The sequence below is a fragment of the Chlamydotis macqueenii genome, chromosome 1, assembly GCF_036417535.1.
Source record: "Chlamydotis macqueenii isolate bChlMac1 chromosome 1, bChlMac1.mat, whole genome shotgun sequence".
Classification (NCBI taxonomy): Eukaryota; Metazoa; Chordata; class Aves; order Otidiformes; family Otididae; genus Chlamydotis; species Chlamydotis macqueenii.
The window spans coordinates 32,862,156-32,890,011 of NC_141556.1; the positions used below are offsets into that span (position 1 = coordinate 32,862,156).

The 27,856-nt window shown below is 41.0% G+C and overlaps 1 protein-coding gene across 2 annotated transcripts in view; it reads left to right on the top strand.

Annotated features, from left to right (window-relative positions):
* The first annotated feature begins 13,596 nt into the window (after positions 1 to 13,596).
* Positions 13,597 to 27,856, top strand: part of TMEM117 (transmembrane protein 117) — a 217,142-nt gene continuing 202,882 nt past the window's right edge. The window contains exons 1-2 of one of the 2 annotated variants that reach the window (XM_086740017.1): positions 13,597 to 13,730; positions 15,649 to 15,953. In XM_086740017.1, coding sequence (XP_086596143.1) covers positions 15,677 to 15,953 — 277 coding nt within the window. In that variant the 5' untranslated portion in view covers positions 13,597 to 13,730; positions 15,649 to 15,676. Of the gene's footprint in view, positions 13,731 to 15,648; positions 15,954 to 27,856 lie in introns of those variants that run through there. The other variant, XM_086740015.1, reaches the window with a different exon arrangement.

Here is a 27,856-nt window from a genome sequence, read left to right on the forward strand (position 1 = left end):
TGAGCCTAAGCCTGCCACAGGTCCTATATTCTTGGTTCCTCTCCTGTGTTGCTGTTAGGCAAATCCATCCTTTACAAACACTGAAAATACATAAGGAAAAATGGAGTTTGCCTTGATAGACAGACGTCCTGAAAAAAACAGATAATTTCCACGAGCCAGTTGGTTGTGTGTCCCCAGGAGTACTACTCTTGGCACAATGTGGTAACGAGGGTGCGTAGCTAAGACTGTGGAACTGTGCTTTCAATGGAAATCCATGCTTAGACTGGGAATAGCAGAGCGGCATGAGATTATAATACCTGTCACCATATTGAGATCACCTTGACTATCTGAGGTCATACCACATCAATTCCCACCAATCTGTCGAAAGTACAGAAGTGGTATCTTAACCCCTGCTTCATATGAAACAAGGCTGGTACACATTGGCAGGTCATAGCACCTTTTTGGCAAAAAGACAGACTGAAAGTCTGAAGTATTTTTTTTAAATCTCAGTTTCGTAGATATTTTCCTATATTAACAGTGTTTGGTGTTTGACAAAGAGGAGATGTTGCCCAGAAACAAGCATAAGCAAGTAAGGATTTTATGTCTATTGAAGATACCTAGACTTCTGAATTTTAGTGAGCCTCAGAGTCTTACTAAAATGTTTTTGTTATTAAACTTTCATCCAAATTGTAAGAGTGTCAGGATAAGAATAGGGAGGTTTATTTGTTAGCATATGCATTAAGTAACTTCTTAATGTTTTATTAGTTATATTTTCTTCCCTGTACTTGAATTAGTTTTTTCCAGCATACATAACATTTCGTGTCTAATTAAGGCTGTGATTGTTTTGGTAGAGACAGCATACCACAGCGTCCTGAATTTTAATAAGATTAATTTAACTGAATCATAAATGACATTTAAATAAAGGAAATATTTGTAATAGACTTTGGTACAGCATTTTCTCAGTGACTTCTGGGTCTTGCTTTCATTTTCAGTGTCTTTATTGTCATTCCCTCTACATTTATTTCTTCATTGAATTAACAATGCTCTATTCACTTGTGCTGGTTTATTAAATGCTGAGGTTATAATCCCTGTGGAATCCTCTGTTAATTGTGTTCATAGTTCTATAATGGTGTGCAAACATTTTCTCGTGTTGTGATGTTGCCAGGAAGGCCTGTTCCAGATTTGACTGTAATTGCCCACTTGATAATGGAAATGCACATATTTTTTTATATACAATTTTTATTACTGCAGTCCATACCTGTCTTCAGGTGACACTTCAAGCTCTAAACACATTTCTAACAGCTGAAGAGTGAAAACATTTTTTACTTGGCAATATTACAACTTCATTTTCTTGCTGTGGAGTTCCATTGCCTGTAGACCTCTACCCTGACACTCTTGAAAGCTTCAGTGTAGATTGTTCTTTTCCCCCATCAGCATGTTCTTCAAAAATAATCATATTTTCATAAGATAATTATAGTATTAGAGTTAGTTCGTCAGCAAGATTAACTTTGCTCCATATAGAGTAAGAACGAATATCAACTACTTCCTTCAGAAATATGTGAAAACTTCATTTCTTCAACTCTGCTTCCAGTAATCTCTGTTCTCATACACCCATAGGTAGCTAAACAAAGATATTAGAAATCACACCATTCCAAGAGTCAGATTCACTTATAACTTTGAGGATATGTGTGAAAGGCGTTCCTAGCAAAATGGACTTTGATTTCTGAGCATGCCACTGTTACCTGTTTGTAAGTCTCAGTATACGTTGCTCTCATCAACCCACACACTATGTTCAGGTCAAATAAAATGGCATTTCTTTGTAATGGCTGGAGCTTATGGAGAGTCTGCTGTTCAGAAGTATTGCTGTAAGAACTCATTGCTCTCCTGCCATTGTGGCAAGTGGTTTTTATTACAGTGTGGATAGCTCTCACTTTATCAGTAACTCTTTATAGCAGCGTGTATATGTCTCTTAAATTCTTTATGCTCTGAGGTATTTCTGTTAATTTCTCGTAAATGAGCAAATTAACCATCTAACTGCGGTCTCTTAATATTCATATTCTGAGGGGCTTTTCTTTCTGGCTGCCTAAACAGCTGACAAAGTAGGCTTTGTCTGTGAGTGGCCAGGAACGTGCTAGATAGACAACTATTTTAAACTGAATTACAATATAGTAGACAGCCACGTTTGAGGTACTGGGGTTTTCCTAGCTACTGGCAGAGGCAAAATCAGATTTGCAGCAATAGGTTTTGCTGTTCTAAAAGTTGTAGACAACTGATTCTTGTCATGTTTTGGTATGCTTTGATAATAAGAAGCAAATGTCCTGTGAAATGAATGGAACAAAGCATGATAGATGGGAATTCTCATATTTTGTACATCTTTCTGTTCTGTTAAGTGCTTCCAGACATTATTAAGGAGCTGATTCTGAATATGGTTTGTTGATACCTTGGTCCATTTCTAGCCCTTATTCTGATCAGGTAAATCTGTCGATGCACAGGATAACTGGCAATATGATGGTGAAACTGTTTCATGCTCTCAGTGACTTTTAAAAAGTTTCTTGCATGTTGTTTGTTCTTTGATGTGCTTACCCTAATAGTAGTGATTAACTAACATGTAAATACCACTGCAAAATCATTGTGCAAAGTGATTTGTGATGCAGTCACCCTTTCAGCCACTCTTCAGATTTTCTGTTCTGCCTCCGTGGTGTGTTATTTGAATGCATTTCTGAAGTGCATTAAACAGTACGACTGGTGTCTCCACCATTCTTGATTTTGCCTTTCCTCTCCAGCAGGAAACATTGTTTTCATTATTTAAAACCTGTATTTGCTTTGTCAGTTATTAACGATGAGTTCCAAGAAGTTTCCTTGTGTAGAGCTCACAAGAGCTTTTTAGGAATCATCTTACATGATGTTCAAAGTGATTCTTGGGTCAAAGAAAGCAAGACAAACTTAATAAAGACCTGGACAGCTCCCTTAGGCCTTTGGAATAGATTTGTAAGTCACTATTTCCATTTTAAGCTATCACGACTAAGCTAGTGCATATATGCCTTCTTCCCAGACCATCATATGTCTGACCATAAATACCAAGATTTTAAATTTGACTGGATTCTAGGGGGAGACTGCACAGAAAACAGACGCAAGACATGATCTGCTCCAATAGGGTGAGTGGCTAAAGAGATGTACTCATTATTTATAGCAAGGTGTATTGCATTGCTGTAGCCCAGATCAAAGATGATAACAAAGCAGTAACGGAAGCCATATTATTATCTTAATTCAACAGGAATGAAGTCTTCTTGCTGCTAAGAAGAAGCGCCACTTAAATACCACTTATATTAAAAATTAACCTCTTGTACTGGAAAAGACTCCAAGGCAAACATGAGCTGCTGTTTATGCTCATGTAAAACCTTCCTCTGAATCTCAGTCTAGAAAAATGGTTCCAAGATCCATTTACTTTTGAAAAGACTGGGTACATTCAATGTTTTTCAGCAGCTTGTCCTTTCATGTTTTCATGTCAATTAGGGCTACTCTGCTTTCCACTCCATTGGATTTGCTAGCTGTTTCTTGATGAGCAAGAAAATGTGCTTGGGACCGTTTCAGTCCTATTTGGATAATCATACTGACAGCTCAGCACATGATGACTATAGAAGGACCCTTTTAGAAAGCTAGTGAGTCCTGGCAGAGAGCCACCAAAGACAATACTGTCTAGATGTAGCGTAGACCTTCTCTGCCAAGACTGGCAATTACCTCCTGCAGGTGGGTGGCTTGTCTGGCCGGTAGACATGACTGAGCATGGAGCAGCATTCGAAGTTTGTGTGATCTAATGAGCTGATAGGTAGTTCTGAGTACTCTGGAAAGTACTCATTTTCTCAAAGATTTCCTCACTCAAATATTCCTGTTATTACAAACATTTAAAAGTAATAACAAGGCAGATGCAATGATTAGGTGAAAATGCATATTACAAAAATTAGAGATTATACTTCAGGTTCTCCTAACATTATGTGGAGGATACCATGACTCTACGAAAATCATCAAGAATTTTCTCACTGACTTTGGCACAGGCAGGACTCCACTAGTAGGGATTATGTGAATGGCTTTTAATGGCAGATGATCTAGGATGATACACTGGTGCATTACTGGCATGGATCCAGTAATTTTCCTGGTGAACTCAGAGGAGAGATTCTGGGCAACATTCCTTTCACACCTATTTCCACGTTCTTTTAATACTTAATTTAGATGAGTGCATTGAGTCATTGTGAAATACTATCAGCTGAAACACCAGCTCTATGCTGATTACGTGCAATTATTTATCTTGTTTTCCATTACTGCAGAGATGGCGGTTCCTCTCTTGATGAGGTACAGTTAGTACAAACTAATGCCAGATGAAGCAAACGCGAGTCTGGCCAAAGCACTGTTTGCTTCTGTGTTGGAGACACAAAGTCCTAAGTAACTTCTCTTAATTACAGTGTTGCAGAGCCTCTGGGCCTTGCTAAGACTATTTACCTTGTAGCTTAGGAGCATCAGTATTTGAAAAGTTCAATTTTGTCTTACGTTTTCTTTGACATTTTACCTATCCTTCCTAAGATTCCAGGTTCCTGTTTCCCCATGGCACCTATGTGAACATATTAGACATAATAGAATCATAAAATAGTTTGGACTGGAAGGGACCTTTAAAAGTCATTGAGTCCAACCCCTTTGCAAGGAGCAGGGACATCTCTAACCAGACCAGGTTTCTCAGAGCCATGTCTAGCCTGGCCAGGGATAAGGCATCCACTACCTCTCTGGGCAACCTGTTCCAGTGTTCCACCACCCTCATTGTAAGAAATGCCTTCCTTTTATCTAGTCTGAATGTCCCTTCTTTTAGTTTAAAACCATTATCCCTTGCCCTATCACTACAGACCCTACTAAAAGTCTATCTTCATCATTCTTATAAGCCCCCTTAAAGTACTGAAAGGCCACAAGGAGCCTTCTTATCTCCAGGCTGAACAACCCCAGTTCTCTCATGCTTTCATCATAGGAAAAGTGTTCCATCCCTCTGATCATTTTTGTGCCCCTCCTCTGGACCAACAGGTCCATGTCTTTCCTGTTCTGAAGGCTCCAGACCTGGACGCAGTACTCCAGGTGGGGTCTCATGGGAGCAGAGGGGTAGAATGACCTTCCTCAACCTGCTGGCCATGCTTCTTTTTATGTAGCCCAGGATATGGTTGGCTTTCTGGGCTGCAAGCACGCATTAACAGCTCATGTCCAGCTTTTCATCCACCAGTACCCCCAAGTCTGTCTTAGCAGGGCTGCTTTCAATCCCTTCATCTCCCAACCTGTATTTATACCAGAGGTTGCCCAGCCCACATGCAGGACCTTGCACTTGGCCTTGTTGAACCTCATAAGGTTCACATTGGCCCACTTCTTGAGCTTGTCCAGGTCTCTCTGGATGCCATCCCATCCCTCAGGCGTGTCAACCACACTACTTAGCTTGGTGTTGTCTGCAAACAACCCATCTGTGTCATTCATGAAGATATTAAACAGTACTGGTCCCAATATGGACCCCTGAGGGACACCACTTCTCATTGATCTCCATCCAGACACTGAGCCATTGACCCTACCCAACCAATTCCTTATCCACCAAATATCAGGTTCCCTGTAATGGCTCGTTGTATGCTTCTCATTCCTATTATTCCTCTTATCCAAATTTCCAAAGAAATTAAGAAAAGATTCAAACTGTTGTTAGATAATTCCACTTTTTGATGTAGGTATCATGAGGACAGCTAAGACCTTCTGAAAGATGTTGAAGCTGAAGTGAAGGAATGGGAAGACCTGGGACAAAGGTTTCCTCCTACTCATAGTGTTCCACTTGCAGGAGAGGAATTCAGTCAGACAAGCTTTTCTCCTGAGTCGCCGAAAAGTTTCTACCCATAATTTACTACTGAAAAATAGTAGCAAGAAAACGTGGGAAGTTTTATCCCAAAAGGGCTCTAGGAGGCCAATTTAGGGATTTTATTACTAGTTGTTTGCAGAAAGCATTCTGAGATGTGACAGAATAAAACTCTAACATAGACCCTTAGTCTGCAGTGCTTACTGTTTAAACAGACAGAAATGTGGAAGAAGAGTAGGAGGAAGACTCTCAGCAAAACCTGAAGTAGTTGCAATGTTCCCTTCTAGCATTTAAGACTTCTCCGTTAGTGCTCATCTCCTTGCACTTAGTTTCCAGCAGAACAAGACCCTCTCAGGCACACGCAAACCTAGGTATATGCTATGTCTCAGCATAAGCTGAAGGTCTCCAGTACTTCATTTTAGTTCCAAAAGATTCTACTGTGCACTGACTGCTCTTCTTATAAATGAAAGGAAATTCAATAAACAAAGGACATTTTAATCGCACCATACATTCTTACTTATTCTCTTGGGCACTTATTCAAAGTGCCTGTCCATTTTCCATGGATTTCCAGCTGCTAAATAAATTATTGCATTTATCATTGTAATTTTTTTTTTGTGTAACTATGCTTTTTCACAGTGCATTAGTGTGAGCTAAAAATAATAGGCATTTGTCACAGGCTGTTCTTTGGCCATTGAAAAAATGTCTATTTGCAGAAGAGATACTGCATATCCCAATATACGATGAGAAGAAGCTTTAAAGAAAGGTCACAAAGCCTGATCTTCTCATCACTTGTCCAGAACTAAAAATCTGGCAGAAAAACCCCACTCTCTAGGCAGAGCCATGTATATGTGATTCTCTTACTAATTATCTTCAGACTATGATTAGCTCTCTCATGTTTAATATTGGTACATTTGATTATTTTCAGTGAGATTATAGTTCTGATTCACCAAGAGCTACCATTTGCACAGTCGCATTGAAGTTGTTAGCAAGCGTGGCTCAGTTGGATTCCTGAGGTTTGATCCACTGCTTGGACAAGCCACGCTTTGTGCAAGACACCTGTATGTGTCTGCTTCAGCAGGAACAGGTTTGCTCCTCAGTTTTGTTAGTGCAGTGTCCAGTTTGCCATCGCCTCTGTCAAGACACCCGATGCAGCAGCCGGTGCCTCATAGTACTCCCTGTCCCCGGCTGTGTTTCTGTTCCCCTGATCCAGTCAGTTGTATCTGACAGTGCATGATTGGCACTCAGACTCCTTGTATTGTATTAGATAACACACTCCAGTTTCAGGTATGCAGACATTTAAAAATAAAATAATTTGATTTTTTTTTGAGTTATCACACTGTCCTTAAGTTTAAAAGCAGTACTTTTGTCAAGATGCAAAATTTTTATGTCATGCTACACCTATTTTTGTTCTAATAGAAATAGGATCAAGACAGAGGGAATTTATATGACAACACAGTAAACCCTGCGGACTATTTTTTTACGGAGGCAATGTGGTGTTATACTGTAGTTATACAAAGCACAGTTGTTCATGGCGCTTTGGAAGAACATCATGAGACACAGTTGTTGAAAACACAAGGCTTTTTTTTAGTCCTATGTTTTTTCATGAGGTTAAGAAATTGCCTCTCATTATTTTTAATCATATTTTTCTTTAGTATTCAATAAACCAACAAAGTTTAAATCATTTTCCTGTCAGACAGTAATCTGAAGCCTGCTTATATATATATATATATAAAAAGAAAGCTCATACTAAACAAAACGTGATATTATATTTTTCTTACTAGAGTTCAGCAACATTAGAGCATGTTTTCTTTTCCCAAAGACTTTCTGTTACCACTGACTATTTTTCTGACCTTTTGTCTTCCACCTTTAATTCTATCTTTCTGAAGTCTTCTTTTACCATTGCAATGAACTTGGACAGTGTGGTTAAGCAGTATCCATGGAAGGATGAACTCGGATTCCACTTTTTCTTAATTTGTGTTTCTCTAATTCTCTATACACAGTTATCAAAGCAGCTGCAAGCTGATGATTCCTTTCTTTTCCTAGTACAGAAGTCATATGTAGTTGTTCTGTTAGTTGAAAGCACCCATATGGCCAGCAGATGCACTTAAAAGATATTTAATTAGTGGTGTAAATTCACCTCACTAGACAGTTCTTCTTTAGTGATTTTATCTAGGCTAGGCGTACGCTGTCTGACTGTTTGAAATCAGTATAGATTACTTGAAGTAGAACCATGCTTACTGGAGTAAATTTGTTCTGGATGAACAGAAGTAAGTACTTCATTCAAGTTTAAGTTTTGTTTATCTTTTGGCTATCATCTTCAAAACTCCGGTCCAGCTTCTGATTTAACCTTGGTAAGTCCGTTATCATTTGCCTCCAGAGCTGAAGTTCTGTTTCACAGTATGCAAAAGTTCACTTAAAGTTCTGATTCTCCTACTGCATTTTGTCCCAAGTTCCATTGGTTATTGCAAAATTAGATATATGTATTAAATTCTGCTCAGAATTTTATTATTGTGATTTAACCTATCAACAAAACATCCCTTAACTTCATCTCGGTAAACTAAAACTTGCTTGGCAAGTATGTATCAGTCACACAGATCCCAAGATTCCACTGACATTTTTAGCTAGAGCATCATTTATATTTGTTGAAATCCATATCTGAGCTGCTTTTTTTTTCATTTTTTTCTGCCTTAAAGAAACAGCAGATATGATTTGTTCCTATTCACATTTACATTTGGTTTGAAATGTTTTGGGTCATGCCTAACAAGTCAGAGAGTCCAGAGGTTTAGTATCAGAAATGTGTCCTTTTGCCATTATTTTTAGTTTCCCTCATCTCTTTACAATCCTTTTCATGTTTCATTGATGAAAAATATTAAATAGAACAAGAAACAAGGCCCTTTATCATGACTTGGAAGCTTCTTAGTTTATCTGTGTACTGTGTATGTTGATTTTGTGTCATTCCCATTCTTTCATTGAAATGTCAGTAGGTATCTGATGATATAAATACCTTGAGGAGTTCAGGTATATGTATATATATATATATATACATACTGACTTGACCAAACAAATGCATTATATCCTAAAGTGGCATCGGAACGGTTTTTCTAAGAGTGTGTTCTGTCAGCTCGTGTTATTGCTGGTTGCTCTTGCAGAAACAGAGGCACAAGTGAAACCAAAATTGCCACTAAATCTGGTGACTCCTCTGACCGACAGTGTGTGCAGGGCAGGGATTGCGTGGCTGCTAAGCCTGCACCACTGTCTTCCATTTGGTTGTGCCGGTTCTTCTTCCTTTCACTTATTTCAGGAATTGACTCCTGAACCTGCCTTTCCCATTTTTTTGCCCATGCTTGCTGTCAGCCTGGGAAGCCTGTGATAAGTAGGTTATCCTATTTACCCTTTTAAATATTGTTGCAACATTAACTTTCTTCTAGTTCTATTATATTTCCTCAGCATTTCGGAAGTTGTTAGGAAACAAATTTAATGATTAACATTGCTGTCTACCACATCTGTCGTTTATTTTAGTAATAACTCTTCAACCTGCCATTTATTTAAAAATAAATGTTTAATTGAAGTTGCTGCTGTTTACTATGCTTTCATATTATTGATTTAACGGGAAGAATTTCAGTGTTACATAATGTGAAAACACTGTTTATGTTTTCCAAGTATGCAATAGAAACATTTCTGCTGCTCCACATTCTTTTAGACAATTCTATTTTTCACATCTAGTAGTAAGGCAGTAGTAGTTTTTGCAATGTCTTTATCTCTGATTAACAACATTGTTACTTTCCATGGGATATATATTTTTGCCTTTTCTTTCTTCCAAGTTCTTAAATTATTTAACTCTTTAGTTATACACTAGCGGTTGTCAGCTTTTGGTTTTTTCTCCATTTGTTTCATGTTTTAATGTGCTTTCTCTTCTTCTGGATAGTAAGAAAGGAGCTGGGGATGCAGATAATGAATAGATCTTAAGTGAGACGGGTTGCCATAACCGTGACTGTGAAATTTCAGGAGGGGGAATTTTTTGTTCCAAGGATGTTTTTTTGCAGGTGTACTGGATCTGGTCCAGGATTAAGTTAACTTTCTTCATAGCACTGATATTGTGCTCTGTTTTGCGTTTGTGGCTAAAACAGTGCTGAAAACATGTTGATGTTTTGGCTATTGCTGAGCAGTTCTTGCACAGGGTCAAGGTTGCCTCTCTTTCCCACTCTGCCTACACTCCCACCCCAGCAAGTAGGCTGCGAGTGGGCAAGAAGTTGGGAGGGGACACAGCCAGGACAGCTGACCCCAGCTGACCAAAGAGCTGTTCCATACCGTATAACGTCATGCTCAGCAATAAAAATGGGGAGAGGAAAAGGGTGGGGAGGCAGCTGGCTTCAAAGCTGGCTGTGGGAAACAGACTGGGCATCGATCTGCTTGTGGGCCTTGGTGAGTGACTGCCTTAGCATTACCTTTTTTTTTTTTTTTTTTTTTTTAATCCTCACTTGTTATGTTTTATTAATTCTCACTTTTTTCCCTTCACTTACTAAGCCACCTTTATCTCGGTCCATGAGTGTTCTCTCTTTATGTCTTATTCTTTCCCCTGTCCTGCTGGGGAAGGAGGCAGGGAGAGTGAGCTCGCAGCTGTGTGGGTGCTTACCACCTGGGCAGGGTCAACACACAACAGTGGGATGGAAGAGAAATACATAGGAGCACAATCCCCGAGTTTTGAGGTTTGAGGGAATGAAATACTTTTTTTCCAAGCAGCAAGCCAGGGAAGAGGCATTTGTGCAGTCACAGATGAAAGGAGTGGGAGGGCAGGCTGAGAGAGCTGGGACTGTTTAACCTTGAGAAGAGGAGGCTCAAGGGAGAGGATCTTATCCATGCATCTAAAAGCCTGATAGGAGGAGTAAAGATGAAGCCAAACTCTTCTTAGTGCTATCCAGTGAACAGATGAGAGGCAAGGGGCAAAACCTGAAATACAGTAAGTTCCCCCTAACTTGTGAAAAGACCTGTTTACTGTGAGGGTGGTCAAACATTGGAACAGGCTGCCCAGAGAGGTTGTGGAGTCTCTGGCCTTGGAGATACTCAAAACCCAACTGGATCCAAACCTGCTCTGAGCAGAGGACGGGGCTAGAGGATCTCCAGAGGTCCCTTCCAACCTCAGCTGTGATGTGGTACTGTGAAATTTCATGAGTGTTAAGTGACCCACGGTTTTATGGATCAAGTAGCCATGCACATAGCCCGTATAGATAACATAGGATATGAGAGAGCTTTCTCAGATGAAGCTGTAGCATTTTTCTCCATCTCCAGAGTTACCTTTCAGTCCTGGATACACGGATTTTTATAATTAATTGCATTTTCTTTTTCTTTTTTTTTTTTTAATAGAGTGATTCCATGAGTCTTTTTAGTTTGGACCTGCAGCCTTTTCACTGACAAAACTAGCACTTTTGCTGTGGCATAAAAAAGCACAGAAATCTGTCTCTTGGTACAAAGTCATTATTTTGGAACATACTGTAGCTCAGTGCGTGTTCCTGTACCAGACAGAGTTGTCTGAGGCAGCAGAGTCTTGTAAGAGAACTTTCCAGTGTGCAGAAGGCTGATTCCTCATATTTGAGCGTAAAATGACTCTACAGAAATTGATACTGCAGTAAGATATATATACACAGTTGGTTCAATACCCACAGCTCTCCTCTGGAAACTGAGTGTAAAGTGATAGCCTTTACACAAGAGCTATTTTGTTGTAGGAGTGCTGGTAAAAGTTTCATTCACAAGTATCGAAACTAGCATTTCAAGATGACTCATCATCCTGATTCAACCTGCTTTTTAGGTTCAATTTACGGGTTTTGCTGCTGGCCTGTTCACTTGCTGACAATTTCATAGATAAGAGTTTGTTTATGTTATTCTGTTGTTGGCAGTTCCTGCTTTTCAGTGAGTGGGCCTGATTTGTCTTGTCTACTTAGATTATTTGTTACTTGTTGCTATTCAGGTATGTATTTCATCAAGTAAATTTTAATTGCTTGATTAAAAAAAAAAGGAATAGGAATGGTCCAGCTTTTTTTTTTCATATATAACTGAAGTAATATACTTTTTGGAAAAATGTTAGCTTTCTCTGAGAAAGCAATTGCAGTATGAAATATGGGGGAGGTAGATGGTGCACCTTTGCTTTTGATTGCTTTAATAGAAAAGTACATGATTTTCATTTGACCTACTGGCTTCAAAAACTTACTCACTGATTTAATATCTGAAAAAATGTTCACAAACTCTCTGTAGTTGTAGCATGAGTTTCCATCTCGGCTGAGGAGAATTTTTTTTTGGTGTGTATGTGCATGAAGGGTGTCATCTCTTTTGTGGTGGGTGCTGCCTCCTTTTCTCATTTGTTGAACAGAAGAAGAGCAATTTCTGCAAGTGTGGCAGTGCACACAGAACTGTTGCATGAGCAGGCAGTGCTGTACGCTGTACGTCTGTACTCTCTTGTTGCACATGAGGATTTTTTTGTCTCTGAATATTTTCAGTTTCTGTTTACTGTAAAGACAGCTTGGGGGAGGTAGTGTTAAATATTGAGTGTTGCATCTTTCTACCTAAAATTGAGGGTCTCATAGGTTATTCCACTCAGGAAGATAATGTGCTAATTATGTCAGAAACCTTCAATAATTATGTTTATTTACAAAAATATATAAAATGATATTGCCATAAGTACAGAAGGGATTCACAAGTCTTCATCTGGTGCTCGTTCTGGTTGTGCTGGTCTTTCACAACGAGACTCATCTAAAGACCCACATTCCTCAGGAGACCTCAGCTGCATTCCTCCATACCTTGGCCTGAAGCAGCCAAACGTATAGCCATGTTTTAAGTTTGATGCCATATTTCAGTTTCCTGCTCCCAATGAGTTACATGACTTTTCACAACAATACATCGAGGCTGCATTTAGCAACTTCAGTTTGGTTTTATCTGTCCTCAGAGATGAGCGGAACTAGTACGTACTGCATTAAGACCCAGGCATAATGCAACGCTAAGAGCATCCTAGAAACGTTTTCCTGGGATGTCAGCAGTACCGGCGCGCTGGCACTAGGGACCACATCCCACAGAAAAAGGCTCTGGTTGACAGTTTGGCTGAAGCGAGATGTCAACAACTCTGTCAGGCTACACGGAGGCATTTCGCCTGACGCAGTGACAACACCGTCCGTGTGTGCACCCCGGAGAGCGGCCGTGGCCTCCCACGGGAGCAAAATGGGTGTCGACCTCCCTCCCCTCCCAAACATGAGGGTTTTCCTCAATCTTCCCGAGTGATCCGCCTCTTAATGCCAGCCCCGTGCTTTTGCTTTTGGGGTAATACATCTCCAGATTTGACCCCGTACTTCCCACATTTGCGTTTTTCTCCAGCTCATTTACTTCGTAGCGAGCTCTGACCGGTGGGAACAGAGTGTCGCTCTGGTTTCGTTCACCTCCCCTGACCGGATAAGCTCCCGTGGCTCCCAGGCCACCATTTTCCAGAGGGAATAAGGAGCAAGCTTCGGGTCCTTGCCGGCAGGCTCCGGGCAGGGCCGCCGGGACGCTGCCGCAGCGCCGCTGCCACCGCGGCTGCGGTACTACCGGTGCCACCGCGGCCGCGCTCCCTCGCCCGCGCCCGGCGGCGGAGCGGAGGGGAGGGGCTCCGCCGCCGCCGCCGCCGCCGCTGCCGCCGCCGCAGCCGCTCCCTCCCGCGGCGGGCGGGGGGCGGGACGCCGCGGCAGCGCCAGCGCCGCTGTCAGCGCCCGGAGGGCCGGGGGCGGCGCGGGGTGGCGGGGGGGCCCTGCCGGCCGCGGCAGCGGAGCGGAGCGGAGCGGGGCCGGCCGCTGCCGAGAGCCGCACCGCGGGAGGCAGGCGCGGAGCCGCGCCGCTGCAGCACCGCGCCCCCGGCGCCGGATCCCCCGTGGCGGTGAGTGCGGCGGGCGGGCGGGCGGCGGGGGCCCGGGGCCCTGTGTGCCCCGGCGGGGCGGTGGCGGGGACCCGGGGGGCGGGGGTTGGATTGAACAGGTTGCGGTGGGCGTGCAGTGCGCGGCTTTCTCGGCACCCTCGTTTTTGGCGTTGAGGTAGCGGGGAGCTGGCTTTTTTAAATGAACGATTTATCGCTGGTGCGATTGCAAAGATCGGCTTTTCACGCTGTAAACCGCTCCCTTGGAAGCTGCATCTTCACTTGGGTGTCCGATAGCTCTCGGGTATCCCACTGCTGCCAAAAATATCAGGGCATAGAGTTGTTTACCTCCGGCCTCATTCCGGCTTTAAGATGGTTCATACACATAAGGAAATACCAAAACTTTTCTTCCCGTTACCAGGAGTAAAGGAGAAGGTAAAATAGCTTTGGGCATCCTTGTGGCTCTAGAGGCGGTTTAATCTCCCCAGAGTGGCATTTTCTAAATAGGCTGCTGGACCAACAACCCTTGCTTTAAATCACTTGATTCGTGAAGTTTTCAAAGGGCTGGCACTTTCTTGTGGCAACTTTTAAACTCTCTAATGTGGTGGGTTTTTTTTCCTTTCCATATGTAATTTGTGCATAATGGGACATTATTAATTTTTATTATTTACTGAATGCATTGTCTGAGTCTGATGAGAGTTCGTTTATCGTTTTGATTTAATGGGTACAAGATTCCTTGTAATTTACAAAAATAAATTGGATTATAGAGTTCAATAATTTTGAACGGACTACCTAAAGAGAAACATTGTAATTCAAGCCATTTGTAAGTTTGCAAAGTGATACTTAGTCAGAAGTCCAAGGAGGGATGAGTAAGTGATTGGGTTTGAGGTGGTTTTTTTTTTCCTGCAGGGCATATGGCATTTGCAAAAATCTGTAGTATTCAATTAAGTACACTGTATCCTTCAAGGATCATGCTGTAATAAACAAGCAATATTATTAGATACTCTTTTTTTTTTTCTCTTCCCACACTCTGTGTCCCTTGAATAATAGCGGTGTTCCATAACACAAAGGCCTTGTATCTCTGTGCATACAAAGTGGTTCAACAGGATGAGACAACTAATTTGTTGTGAATAAAAGAAAAAAGAATTCAAATGGCAAACAACTGAAACATTAATCATGCTCAGTTGCATTTTTCCATAGCAGTACTTCATAAGTAGGCAAGTTTCAAAATACGATTTTTGTATTCGTACAAAGCAGTCTGTGTTCAGGGCACTCTTATTTTCCAATTTCGAAAATATCCTTAATTATAGGTGTGCTCCCTGAAGTCAATAAAAGATTTCCACAGACTTGCCTGACCTTCGAGGATTGATTCTAGCAACTTTTCCATCATGTTGTTCCTTCGTACAAACGCGAGTTTCTGATGTTGCTGGGGTATATGCTTGTAAGCTTCCAGGAGATGAGGCAGTAGAAGACCTCACTGGACTTACAGGCTTGTTCCATCCTTCTCCTATAAGAAGAAAGATTCAATTTAGGCTTAGCATGAACATTTGTTAAATCTGTGTTGTAATATTTTGGAATGTGGCTGGAAAGGCACTCTGAGTTTCATGTAGCTGGTCATGTTCTTACATGCTGTATTTTCATGCCCGCTATGAAGCTGTACTTTTAAAAAGATAATATAGAAATGTTTAAGACTGAAAATCCTGTGCTATAATATATATGTGCTTGTTAGTTTTACGTTGTAATGGGCAGAAATTATTTTTTTTCTACCTGGATCTAACAGTATCTTTTGATTGCCACTTCAATTGCTGTTCAAGTTTGAAGCATTAAAAATGACTGTTGACAAGGTTACAGTGATTTGATTTTTGAAATGTGCAGATATCTCATAAGCTTCAAGGATTCTGGGTATATATGTAACATTGTGCATTTGTGTCTTTACATACAGGCAAAGAACAGTTCTGAAGTATCTGAGGATGGATAAAGACTTCCGCTACTACTTCCAGCACCCGTGGTCTCGCTTAGTTGTGGCTTACTTAGTGATCTTCTTTAATTTCTTAATATTTGCTGAGGACCCTGTATCTCACAGTCAGACAGAAGCCAATGTGATTGTTGTTGGTAATTGTTTCTCCTTTGTAACAAATAAATACCCTGAAGGAGGAGGCTGGAGATTTTTGAAGGTGCTTCTGTGGCTGCTTGCCATTCTCACAGGACTAATAGCTGGGAAATTTCTCTTCCATCAGCGCCTGTTTGGTAAGTTACACGGTGCACCTACTGATTTCCTAATAACGGCTTTCTGACTTCTCCATTTAGCTTTCTACTCATTGCAATTTTGTAAGCTTCACTATTAATCGCTTCAGATGTTTGGAGCTGTGTAGATCTCAATACATCAAAGCTTACATCATCATGGAAATTAATGCCATGTCTACTTATGTGAGCATAATTCCCAATTATTTCAGTCCAAAAAGGCTAAAAATAGTGAGAGCTGACATGTTTGAAATACTTGAGAGGTCAGTGATTTTCAGTATAGTAAAAACACTCCTTTGCATCTTCCAACCAATTTTTAAATCTTATTATATAATTTTCTGGGTAATCTGCAGAAAAGGCGTTGTTCTTTGGGGCAGTGATGCTACGTGACTTGTCAAAAGTGGAAGCAGAGGCTGTTGTTAGTACTAGCAGAGCTGTGCTGAAGAGCTCCCACGTGAAAACAGGAGTTCTAGAGAAGCAGGACCTTTCTGTCTCTTAGTACAAGAGCAAGTCAGTGAAATGGAAAAGTAGGAAACAGAAAAAACCGTAAATGCTTCCATACACAAGATGTGGTTAAAGTGGGGAACTTACTGCTAGGAACTACTGGGGAACCAGCTGAAAGGAATGGAATGACTCTGGATTAAATTCTGAGACTGAGAACTTAGGTGTAAATATAGAGAGATACAAAAACATCTGTCATCGTCTTAAGTGAGTCATGTAATAAATGTGGAAAGTGTTGTGTCTGAGGGCTCAAGGCTGTCTCTAAGTTTTGGAGATAAGTAGAAATAATGGAAAAGATTGCTTCACTCCTGCCAGCTGCACTGTTCTTTCAAACATCTGATTCTAGGGGAGTAAGAGGCACTGCTGGTCTAGACGGACTAGTCCTATATTCTTATACTGGTAGGACTGCGGGATGGATGGTTACTGGAACACTTTGAAGCACATGAGCGATAGGCCATTTCCTTAGTCTGTCTCATTCTATTAAGATAGAAAGAGAGGCACTATTGTTTCAATAAATCAAATGTAAAGCTGTTATGCCAAGGAATGAACAAGCAAAGCCACATTAAGAGACTTCACTTAATACAGACTTCTCTCGAAGCACTTATTCTGAAGAATAGTTGAGCATCTTCATGGCTATTTGGTAGACTTTTTACCTTAATGTAATGATAAACATAAAAGGTCCCCATAAAGAGGACATTGTTGCCTTAATTCCTTGGCTCTGGAACAAGCACTGTCACAATAATGTTTTCCATTATGGCTTCCACAACTGAGGAATGATTTTGTTAAATTGGAGAAGATTAGGGAAAAGTGATGAGACTGATGATAAAATTGGGAAATAAGCCCTGTAGTCAGAGGACTGAGATGACAAAGGAAAGATTAGAGAGTGACTTGCTCAAATTCGACTTGAAGGACAGAACCTTCAGTCCAGCAAATGTATTACAAGGTCCATTGCTTGGAAGTGGCAAATAGCCAGCAGTTTGTTTTTTTTTCAAACTGAAAGGATAGACAACAGTGGAACAAGTTGTTATAGGATGCGGCTTCATCAAGACATGAATTTTTCTTTTTGGGAATATGTTTTAATCTGACTACTGAGTCATTCTCTACTTTGTGATAATTCCTCCTGGATTTGTAAGTGTGTATCATAGGACATAGCTTAACATAAATTTTAAAGTGGCTTGAATCAGCATTACTGCTAAAAGGAGAAGGTCTGCCTGGCCTTCAGTGTCTGCTGCTTCATGCTTTTGTGCAGTTGCTCAGTGAAACAGGATAGGGAACTTACCCACATTAGCAGTACCCATCTTTTATTTCTGTGAGGATCATATCTCTGATCATACCAATGTTTGTGGCAGCACAAAGATGAAATCAGCGTTGGGATGAAACAAACAGGCAAGAGACTCCTACCCCTGATGGCAGTGCTGGCTTATGGATGTTTACGGTTATGGTCTGGGTGACTAATATAGGTGTAGGTGCAATCTGATTTGAGGCTAGTTTCTGCACATTGAGTTTCATGGCAGTTTAAGCCAATGTAGATCTGCTGCAGTCCCAGCCTCCTAACCTCAGCCACATCGTTTTGATGCCTCCTTCAAGCCAGGGCTGCTGTTAAAGTAATGGAGCAGCGAGCCAGCTCAGGCAGCTGATCCCATGGAAAACCAGTTGCTCCTGCTGTTGTCTACAGCAGCTCCTTGAACTGATACGATTGCTTGGGTACCAATGCTGATACAACAGCCAAAGAGTGTGCAGCCAAGATAGCCGGGGGCCACAGCAGCCATACCTTACGCTGGCTCCAGTGCTGTGGGACTGTACCCACACAGCGTGTCGCTGGAAATATGCTGCTGCTTGTGGTACTCTGCAAGCAGATAGCAGTCTGTCTGACTGAAGATCTGGCTGTATTGCTGATCGATGTGGCCATGCTGGTTGTAAACTAGCAATTGTATTGATGAGATGATGATGAGCATGTACAGCTTGAGTGTATCTCTGGGTCTCCAGAAGATTGTACAGTTCATGCTGAAATCTTTCCTGCCCGTTATTTGCCACTGTTTTAATGTCTTCACTGCCTAGAAATCCCTCATTTTATTGAGATCCTCATTGAGTATGCTCCCTGGATCTTCTGGCATCAAGCACTTTATGAATTCACTCCTTGGCTGTTTTTAATTTCCCTACTTTATCGTTTTAAGTAGCTGCTGATTCTGTCCCTTTTTTCTATTTAATCTTTTTTTTTTTTCATGTGTAATTGTTTGGAACCATTCTATTTTTAATCCCTATTCATTTATTTATATATCTCTTCTAAATTATGTTTGTAGAGGAAATTGTGATTGATTGTTTCTTGTGGCCTGTGAATAACTTCCTGCAGTCAGGAAACCAAATAGCACCAGTCAATCTTCCCCTTTCAGATCTTGGCTCACAGTGTATGCTGCAAATTGAAATTGAGAAGGATTAGTCTGCACATCTCGCTTTAAATGAAGAGGAGTGGAGAGGATTTTCTTTCCCTATGCCCTTCCTGCTCTTTTGTCCCTTGTCTTCTGTATTTCTTGCTGCTGAGTTTGCATATGAGCTAGAAAAATAGTGTAGCTAGAACTACATTGTAATACAGACTCTGTGACAGACACTGATAGCCATGACTGTCACAAACTATAAAAATAATAGAATTAAGTTAAAGTGTGTTATGCTTCTAGAAGTGGAAGAAATGGTGGAAACATCATCTGCACTTCACCCCTCTTGAGTTTACAGAGAGATAAGGGAGAAGGTAAGCTGTACTATTGAAAGTAGAGATCTTGACTGGAGGACGTGGTGGGATGTTTTCTGATTATAATATTCCTTACAACCTTTGAACAGTAACCTCTTCAGGGACTTCTCCAAGACACTGCTCGTGACTTAAAACAGGATTACAAAACAATTTCATTTCTTGCTTTTCAGTCAAAAGATAACTTACTTCACTTGATAAACATCTCCTGTGACAAATATTTCCAAGGAAAACAGCCTAGTACATTCTTTATAGTTTTATGGCATATGGTCAGAACAAATGGAATTTTAAAATTGCCTTTTGGCTGTTACCCATTGTATTCTTTTGATTCATCACGAAGCATATCTTCTATTTGGTTAGCTATTGTGTTATGCCATGCTTTTTATTTTGCAGGGGAAAATGAAAGATCATAGATGAATATTGGAAGTTTGGAGAAATAAAAAATAAAGATATGTATATCTCTGTTATTTTTTGTTCTACATGAGAGAGTTACTTGAGGCAGGGAAAAGCGGTATCTTCTTTGCAGTTACTTAGAGATGTCTTGATTTATTTTCTGCTTCATTAAAAGCAGAAAGAGTTTACAATCTGACCCCGTTTGATGACACAATGCATTCAGAAAATACATTCAAATCTTAAATCCTGACTTAAAAGAAATTCCTGAATAAGCTCTTGCACATTTTTCATATGGCTCTGGGGCACTGTCTGGAAAATAACACAATATTTAGTGTGTAGAAAGTGTATGTTTTATTCAGCACCTTCTCAGCGGTTGCACAGTTGCAGTTCTGTACTCCAACCTCGGGCCCAAATTCTGAGTTCAGTGAGGGGTGTTTTGGCCCAAAGTTCAGGCTGTGCATTTTGCATCAGTATATATAAATATGATCTATCATGTAAATTTAAAATCGTCTTTCATTTTAATAGACTTTTAGCAGTGTGGATAAATGGGCAGTACTTGAAAAAATAATTTCTTAATTTTCTCAGTCCAGCATCTTTGTTTTGACTGTTTTCCATGTGCAAAAATCCTTAGCTTATGCTGCATATTAGATACACCAGTTTTTAAAAACGTACCTACTACAAAATACGCGTGTGTCTACCTGCCCATTTTTCTGATTCTAAGTGATTATAAAGATGTATTAAAATCTGATTAAAAGCCTGTGATGAGAGAGACTGGATTTTATTCAATTGCCAATGAGCGTGCCTGGATTTATATTTGTAAGTAAGTTCCTTTCTAAATCATATGGATGGCAACTAAATACTTAATATATTGTAACAAATTATGGAAAACAGGATATATAGAACTAAACCCATATTTCGTAAAATAGGAGAATCATAATACTGCAAGCAAATCAGAGCAGTTGAATAAATGTTTAATTTAATGAGTTGTTGTCTTACAAATGTTCACAGTGTGTGGTTTGTTTAGAATTAAATGGTAATCTGAGCTTCAGAGACACTGGAGCGGATAAATAAAGCAGTCATGATAGGAATGAGCTGTGGGTACACACTAATGTTGCAGATTTTTTAATGGACAGTAATGCCATGCTGGGAGCAGTTTAATGATAGACAGTTTCAAACAAAACACCCACTGAGGACCTGTTGTCTGAAAGCATTCCTTTTTTTTTTTTTTTCCAAACATCTTATCTGGAAGGCTCTAAAAGATATTGCAAACCTATTATAAACAGACTCTTCAAGTGTCTGCTTTTATGCTGAAAGTTGAAGTGTGTATCAGCAGAAACAATGAATGTATGCGGATTGCAAGAGGAAATTAGGCAGAATGGGATTTAGTCAGGGTGATAGTGCCCTGCATAAGACAAGTAAATCTGTTAGGTGGCTAACAGACATAGGATAAATTAGTGCAATAGTACATATTTTATTAATTAGTATCCTGATATATTAGGAGTCATGTTAATATAAAATCTGGGCTGTGGTATTGCTGGTAGTATTGCTGTGGCATATCACTTTCATAGTGATGCTTGTGCAGTAGCTCATGAACCAAACGCGATCTGTTTTGGGGAAAAAAAAAAAAAAAAGAGCTGTGATAAGATTTTTTCGCATGGTTGTTTTTCAGCCAGATTGTTTCTTGTTCTTGTTTGATAGTAGTTATATGAACAGTTGTGCCACCATCTGTAGGAACAAGTGATGGGTGTATGGCAATACTTGCATAAAATTCCAACCTGATTGATAGAGCATATTCTTTTCTGTTGTCAGCTCTGTATCTTACATTACAATAAGATCTGTCACTTAATACCCAACAACTTTGTTCCTGCTTTTTCTTTTCCATTGATGACTTCAGCCTAATAGAAAGCAACTAATGTGATAGCTGGTAAAAAAACAAATGCTGTCTTCAAGAGCCTGTTCAGTATGAATTTCAGTAACAATGATCAAGTTAATGCTGTTGAAGGCATTCAAGGTCTGCTGTGATTGCTTCACAGTCAATTCACCTCTTTTGTTTCCAGCAAAATGCTGAAGCAATACAATAAGATTATTTTGGTCCTACAAAATGTGTGCCAAGGGGCCAATCTAAGTTTGCTAATAATAATGCACAAATGACTGTGAGCAAGCATTTCTGAGAGCCAGAATCCTCAACAACAACAACAAAAACCATAAAAAGGGAGAAGCTTACAGCCAGCCACTGAATGAGTGCAGACTCATCAGATTCCAACTCTGGCATGTTGCCAGTAATTAAGATGTCAGTTTAAAATAAACGTTACATCATTCATGAGGGAGACCACAAGTGACCTTTCAAATATAAATGAAAAGCATGCAAGTGACCTCCTAATTTCTTCTTTTACTCTTGTATTTTTAGAAGAGCTGTAACATCTTACAGCTTCCTCTCTTTAGGCTCAGTGAGAAGACTGCCGTCATCTGGTTTCAGCATAGTTGTGGAATCAGTCTCACACCATCTTACCTCTGGGTAGTAAATTATGGAGTTTAATTGGAGAAGTACAGGCAGTAGCTACAAAAAGATTATTCTCTCTTCAGTGAAAGCTTTGATTCTACTGGAGGTGCATATCCCATTCCCCAAGCAGCAGCATGAGACTGTGAGAAGAGCTACATGTGTCAGATTGTCTGTAATGGGAAGGCTCTGGAGAATATTTAGCATCCAGTGACTGAAAACTAAAAATAAGTTCATTGCTACTTAATATTGATGTGTCAACTCTGTGTTTTGATCTTTTTGATGTGAGTTTCATATTTTTCTTTCCATTTGAGACTAAGAATGAGTTTGGAATGACGCCTGCCACTTACAGGAATAATATGTCTCTGTTCCCCAATTTCCAGAAATAGAAGTGAGGTTATTCCTAGCAGAAGCAGCCTGATGGGCATAGTGCAGGTGCATCCTAGTGCAGGGGCAAATTTCTTCTATCCTTATTCCATATAGCGAGGAGATGGAGAGAGTGTTAGAGTGGAACATCACCTCATCATGTGCCTGATGAAGGAGAGTGATCTCCTTGATCATGCTGTGTCCTTTCAAAGGTCCTCGTAGCCTGTCAGAGTGGGTTGAAGGTCTTTCACATACCAGACAACATTTTTGTTTGCATGATTCTGCTGTGACTGCCAGTCAGCCTGTGCGTCTGCCTTATAGATTTATCTTTTTTAAAAAAAATTCCAAAATAAAAAAACCCAACCCAACATTCTGGACTTTAAAAAACTTTGAATACAGTCTCAGGATTTAAGAACTATTTAGCAAGTAGTAAGTGTGGTTTATACATTTCTTATAGATATTTTGCATACGGCAAAAGTAAAAAAAAATAATTATAAATGTACTGACTAACAAGAGCAACTTTTAAGGAAGAGGGATCAGTAATTGTTCTCTATGAGACAGGTAGGGCAGTCACACGATATTTCTAAATGTGATTCCTGAGACAGACACATAACCTCATTTCAGATGCCGGAAAACAGTTTTTTTCTGCTTTTTTCTTTCTCTCTTTTCATCAGAAGGGGCAGTACCCCATTCCCCCATTGGGTAGCCCCTGCCAGGAGATGGCAGGAGCAGCAGAGGCTTCTCTGCTTTGAGGATTTGCGCTCTCCCTGGTGCCTCCAGGTGGGACAGGAGTCTCCCAGGGGCACACTGGGTGTCTGGGTAGAGGTAGCAGCAGAGCCTCAGGACAAGGTGAACTAAGACATGAACAGTAAGTGTTGAGTAACTCATTGTAAGAAGCAATGATCATGTGAAACTTTTACAAAGGACTTTTCATCCAACTTTTCTCAAAGCTTGATTCAGATAAAGCATTATAAATTCTTCTGTTGTCTAAGTAAGGTGAGATGTTCTTACTCATCTACCATGTTTCACTCCAGAGACAGCTGCATTTTAGTCCTAAGCCAAGTCAATTCCACCATGTGTCACATACCTATCTTTTAGGAATGCTTTAACATTTAATCCACAAATAGCCCTCCCTTGTTATTGCCCAAGAATCAGCATGTTACGGTTTCTTGGTGCCATTGTGAAGGCCTCATTAGAACGGACTTTCACTTTGCGTAGTTATGCAGCAGCCCGATCTCTGCTGCGCGGCCTAGGAGCAGATGACTACATAGGTGTTTGGGAGCAAGACTTGTCTTTCAAAATTGTCAAGTAAATATGCTGATGGTAATTTAATGATGGTTATGATGGTATTTTAATGATGACAATGGTAATTAGAAAAATGCTGAGTGTTTTCCTGTTTGATATAAATATCCAAAACTGTTTAACATGTTTAAAGTGGAGTCCTCCCTTAAGCTCAGCAAAACAGGAATTAAGATTTCTTAGATTATATGTCCAAATAAAGAGGCAGAAAAATAATTTATTAAGAAATTAGATAAAAATTACAAGCTACAACCACATTTTCATGTTTTACACATTGCCTTATCTGCATTGATATATGCATCTATCAATTAATTGCCTGGAATGATAAAAAAATTATATTTGGTGTATTCAATTTGACCATTGAATAAGTTATAGCAAAGTACCTGATTTAGATGTGATTATCAGCTACTTATTATGATTTATAAGATGTTACAATATTACAAACTTTATGGGTTAAACCAGTCATACTCACTATCTGATGGTAGCCCTCTGTAGATGGTGAGATAAAGGTATAGGAATAGGAAAGACTGTACTAATAACTCCCAGAATAGTTTCCCAGCCCCTAACATGTTTTTTCAGAATTCAAACAAAAATATGTCTATTTTTAGATGCCTTTGACAGTTGTTCTGAAGGCAAATAATAAAGGTAGTAGTTAGCAGTAGTCTTTGTTCATGCCTACCTGTTACTAAGAAGTCCTTCTCAAATTTGCACGTGTACTCATAAACCCCCAAATTTGCCAACTCCTTCATCCTCCTACTTCTGTTAAGGTAGTTGGAAGTTGGTTGGTTTTGGCCATTTGCCTGAAGTCCAGAAAAAAGAAAATGTTTAAAAACAAACTGTTGAAAACAGGCAGATTCTTCTGCTGACATCTTCCTGTCCTTTAAAATGCCTTGAATTAATATTTCATCTGCAGCACTGGGGTATGATCTTTCAAAGTGGACAGCTGCTTAGTGGTAGGCTCACTTACGCACATGCTAAATAATGTTTTCTATCTCGGGGATGCTGATGCAATGTATGTCTACTGAGAAACACACTTTCATTGAATACTAAAGCAAAGAAGGAACTAAATCTGTACAAGATTCAGCCAAAGTCAAACATGCTACATAAATAATGAAAATGAGAATTATGGCAGGGAGAGCCTAAAGAGATGAGGCAGGAGTGAGGAAAATGTTCCTAGAGAGTTACAGCAGCAATAATATTCAATTTTTGTTTACTTGAGAAAAAGGGAACAAGGCTTAGAAATTGAGAGATCACAGGTTTAATTAACAAAAAGCTACAGGTATCCTAACTCTCTTACTAATCTGTGGTCATAGATGTAAGTGATAAAAGATATGGATCTTAATTGACTCTTGACAGTGTAATGTGTTGGAGGTCTAGAAAGTGAAGGAGAAACTGAAAACGAGTATTTTATGTGGAGCTTCTGTGGAGTTGCTGACCTGGAGAATTCAGGGCTTAGCACAGCATTCAATTTTGTATCCCTTTCATATAGCAAATGAAAATGTAAAGTCCTTGCAAATAGTTTTCTCCATGTCTTCCCCTTCGCTTGGTGTTCTTCTTGATACATACCAGCTTATACTACTTTGAAGTGGTTTGGGGCCGTGCTTATATCCCGTGCACGTCCTCTCTGTGGTGGCCAAAGGTGGAGCAATTTTTGTATAAATTAGAGGACATTTCTGTATGGCCTATTTAAATTCAAAGAGTAAAACAGGAGTACTATTCTCTTGGGGATATCTACAGATTTCCATCTCTTAGGCTGCAGATAAAAAACCAAACTTCTTTTGAGACTGTATTTCTGATTGCTCTGCTGGTGGGAGGTACCAGAACAAAGCAGGCAACAGTCGTCTCTTCAGAGTCAAAGGGGCTACACTGCAGCACTGCTACCTGCACGGGTTTGGCCCACAACGTACCTGAAAAAGTCTTACCCTCAGCACTCTGCCAACACCTGTGAACTCTAGAGAGCCAAAATCGTTTTTGTCTCCAATGTTACGGTATTGTTACACATTTGCTGCAAAACTCTCATTTGGTATTGTGTCCTCTGGTGGTAATTCATAATTTTTTAGTTCTTCTGTTTCCACTGATACTGTACAAGTTACTCCCCGTAGATGAGCTACTCCAGACAAGACTTCTCCCCTGGAACCTTTACCCCGTTTGCTGCAGAGGACAGGTTCTTCACGCACCTTTTTCTGTGGGTAGTGCCCTGGAAATCAGGTTGACACCTCATACAGTTACATTAGAAGACCAGATCTGAGAGTAGAAATTTGCACATTACTTACATTGAGGTATATTCAATGTAAATATATATTCGATCCCTCTTCTTCCACCCTCTATAGGGTGGAAGTGGGGACAGGTAGGCTGGGAGGACTACAAAGAGGCTGCGCGAGTGGCCAGGGATAAGGTGAGGAAGGCCAAAGCCCTGACAGAACTGAATCTGGCCAGGGATATAAAATACAACAAGAAGAGCTTTTATAGGTACATAGGGGACAAAAGAAAGTCCAGGGTAAATGTAGGCCCCCTCCAGAAGGGAACTGGTGTCCTGGTTACCCAGGACATGGAGAAGGCTGAAGTTCTCAATGACTTTTTTGCCTCGGTCTTCACCGACAAGAGTTCCTGTCCCACCGCCCAAGCTGTAGAAGGTGCAAGCAGGGACTGCGAGAATGAAGAACTGCCCATTGTACTGGAAGAGCAGGTTCAGGATCATCTAAGGAACCTGAAGGTGCACAAGTCCATGGGTCCTGATGAGATCCATCCGCGGGTCCTGAGGGAACTGGCGGATGAAGTTGCCAAGCCACTGGCTATCGTATTTGAGAAGTTGTGGCGGTCTGGTGAGGTCCCCGATGACTGGAAGAGAGGGAACATAACCCCAATTTTTAAAAAGGGGAATAAGGAGGACCCAGGTAACTACAGGCCGGTCAGCCTCACCTCTGTGCCTGGCAAGGTCATGGAGCAGATTCTCCTGGAAACCATGCTAAGGCACATGGAGAGCAAGGAGGTGGTTGGTGACAGCCAACATGGCTTCACCAAGGGCAGATCGTGCCTGACCAATTTGGTGGCCTTCTATGACGGGGTGACGGCATCGGTGGACAAGGGACAAGCAACTGACATCATCTACCTGGACTTGTGCAAAGCTTTTGACACTGTCCCGCATGACATCCTTCTCTCTAAACTAGAGAGATATGGGTTTGATGGACGGACCACTCGGTGGATAAGGAGTTGGCTGGATGGCCGCACTCAGAGAGTGGTGGTCAACGGCTCAATGTCCATGTGGAGACCGGTCACGAGTGGCGTCCCTCAGGGGTCCGTGCTGGGCCCGGCCCTGTTCAACATCTTTGTCGGCGACATGGACAGTGGGATAGAGTGCACCCTCAGCAAGTTAGCCGATGACACCAAGTTGTGCGGTGCCGTCAACACGCTGGAAGGGAGGGATGCCATCCAGAGGGACCTTGACAGGCTGGAGCCCGTGGGCCCGTGCCAACCTCATGAAGTTCAACCAGGCCAAGTGCAAGGTCCTGCACCTGGGTCATGGCAATCCCAGGCACAAATACAGGCTGGGCGGGGAATGGATTGAGAGCAGCCCTGAGGAGAAGGACTTGGGAGTGCTGGTGGATGAGAAGCTTAACATGAGCAGGCAATGCGCCCTTGCGGCTCAGAAGGCCAACCGCATCCTGGGCTGCATCAAGAGAAGCGTGGCCAGCAGGTCGAGGGAGGTGATTCTCCCCCTCGACTCTGCCCTGGTGAGACCCCACCTGGAGTACTGTGTCCAGTTCTGGAGTCCCCAACACAAGAAGGACATGGACCAGTTGGAGAAGGTCCAGAGGAGGGCCACGAAGATGATAAGAGGGCTGGAGCACCTCTCTTATGAGGACAGGCTGAGAGAGTTGGGGCTGTTCAGCCTGGAGAAGAGGAGGCTCTGGGGAGACCTTATAGCGGTCTTCCAGTACCTCAAGGGGGCCTACAAGAAAGATGGGGAAAGGCTGTTTAGTAGGGCCTGTTGCGATAGGACGAGAGGTAATGGTTTTAACATAGAGGGGTGTAGATTTAGATTAGAAATCAGGAAAAAATTTTTTACGATGCGAGTTATAGAACACTGGAACAGGTTGCCCAGAAAGGTGGTGG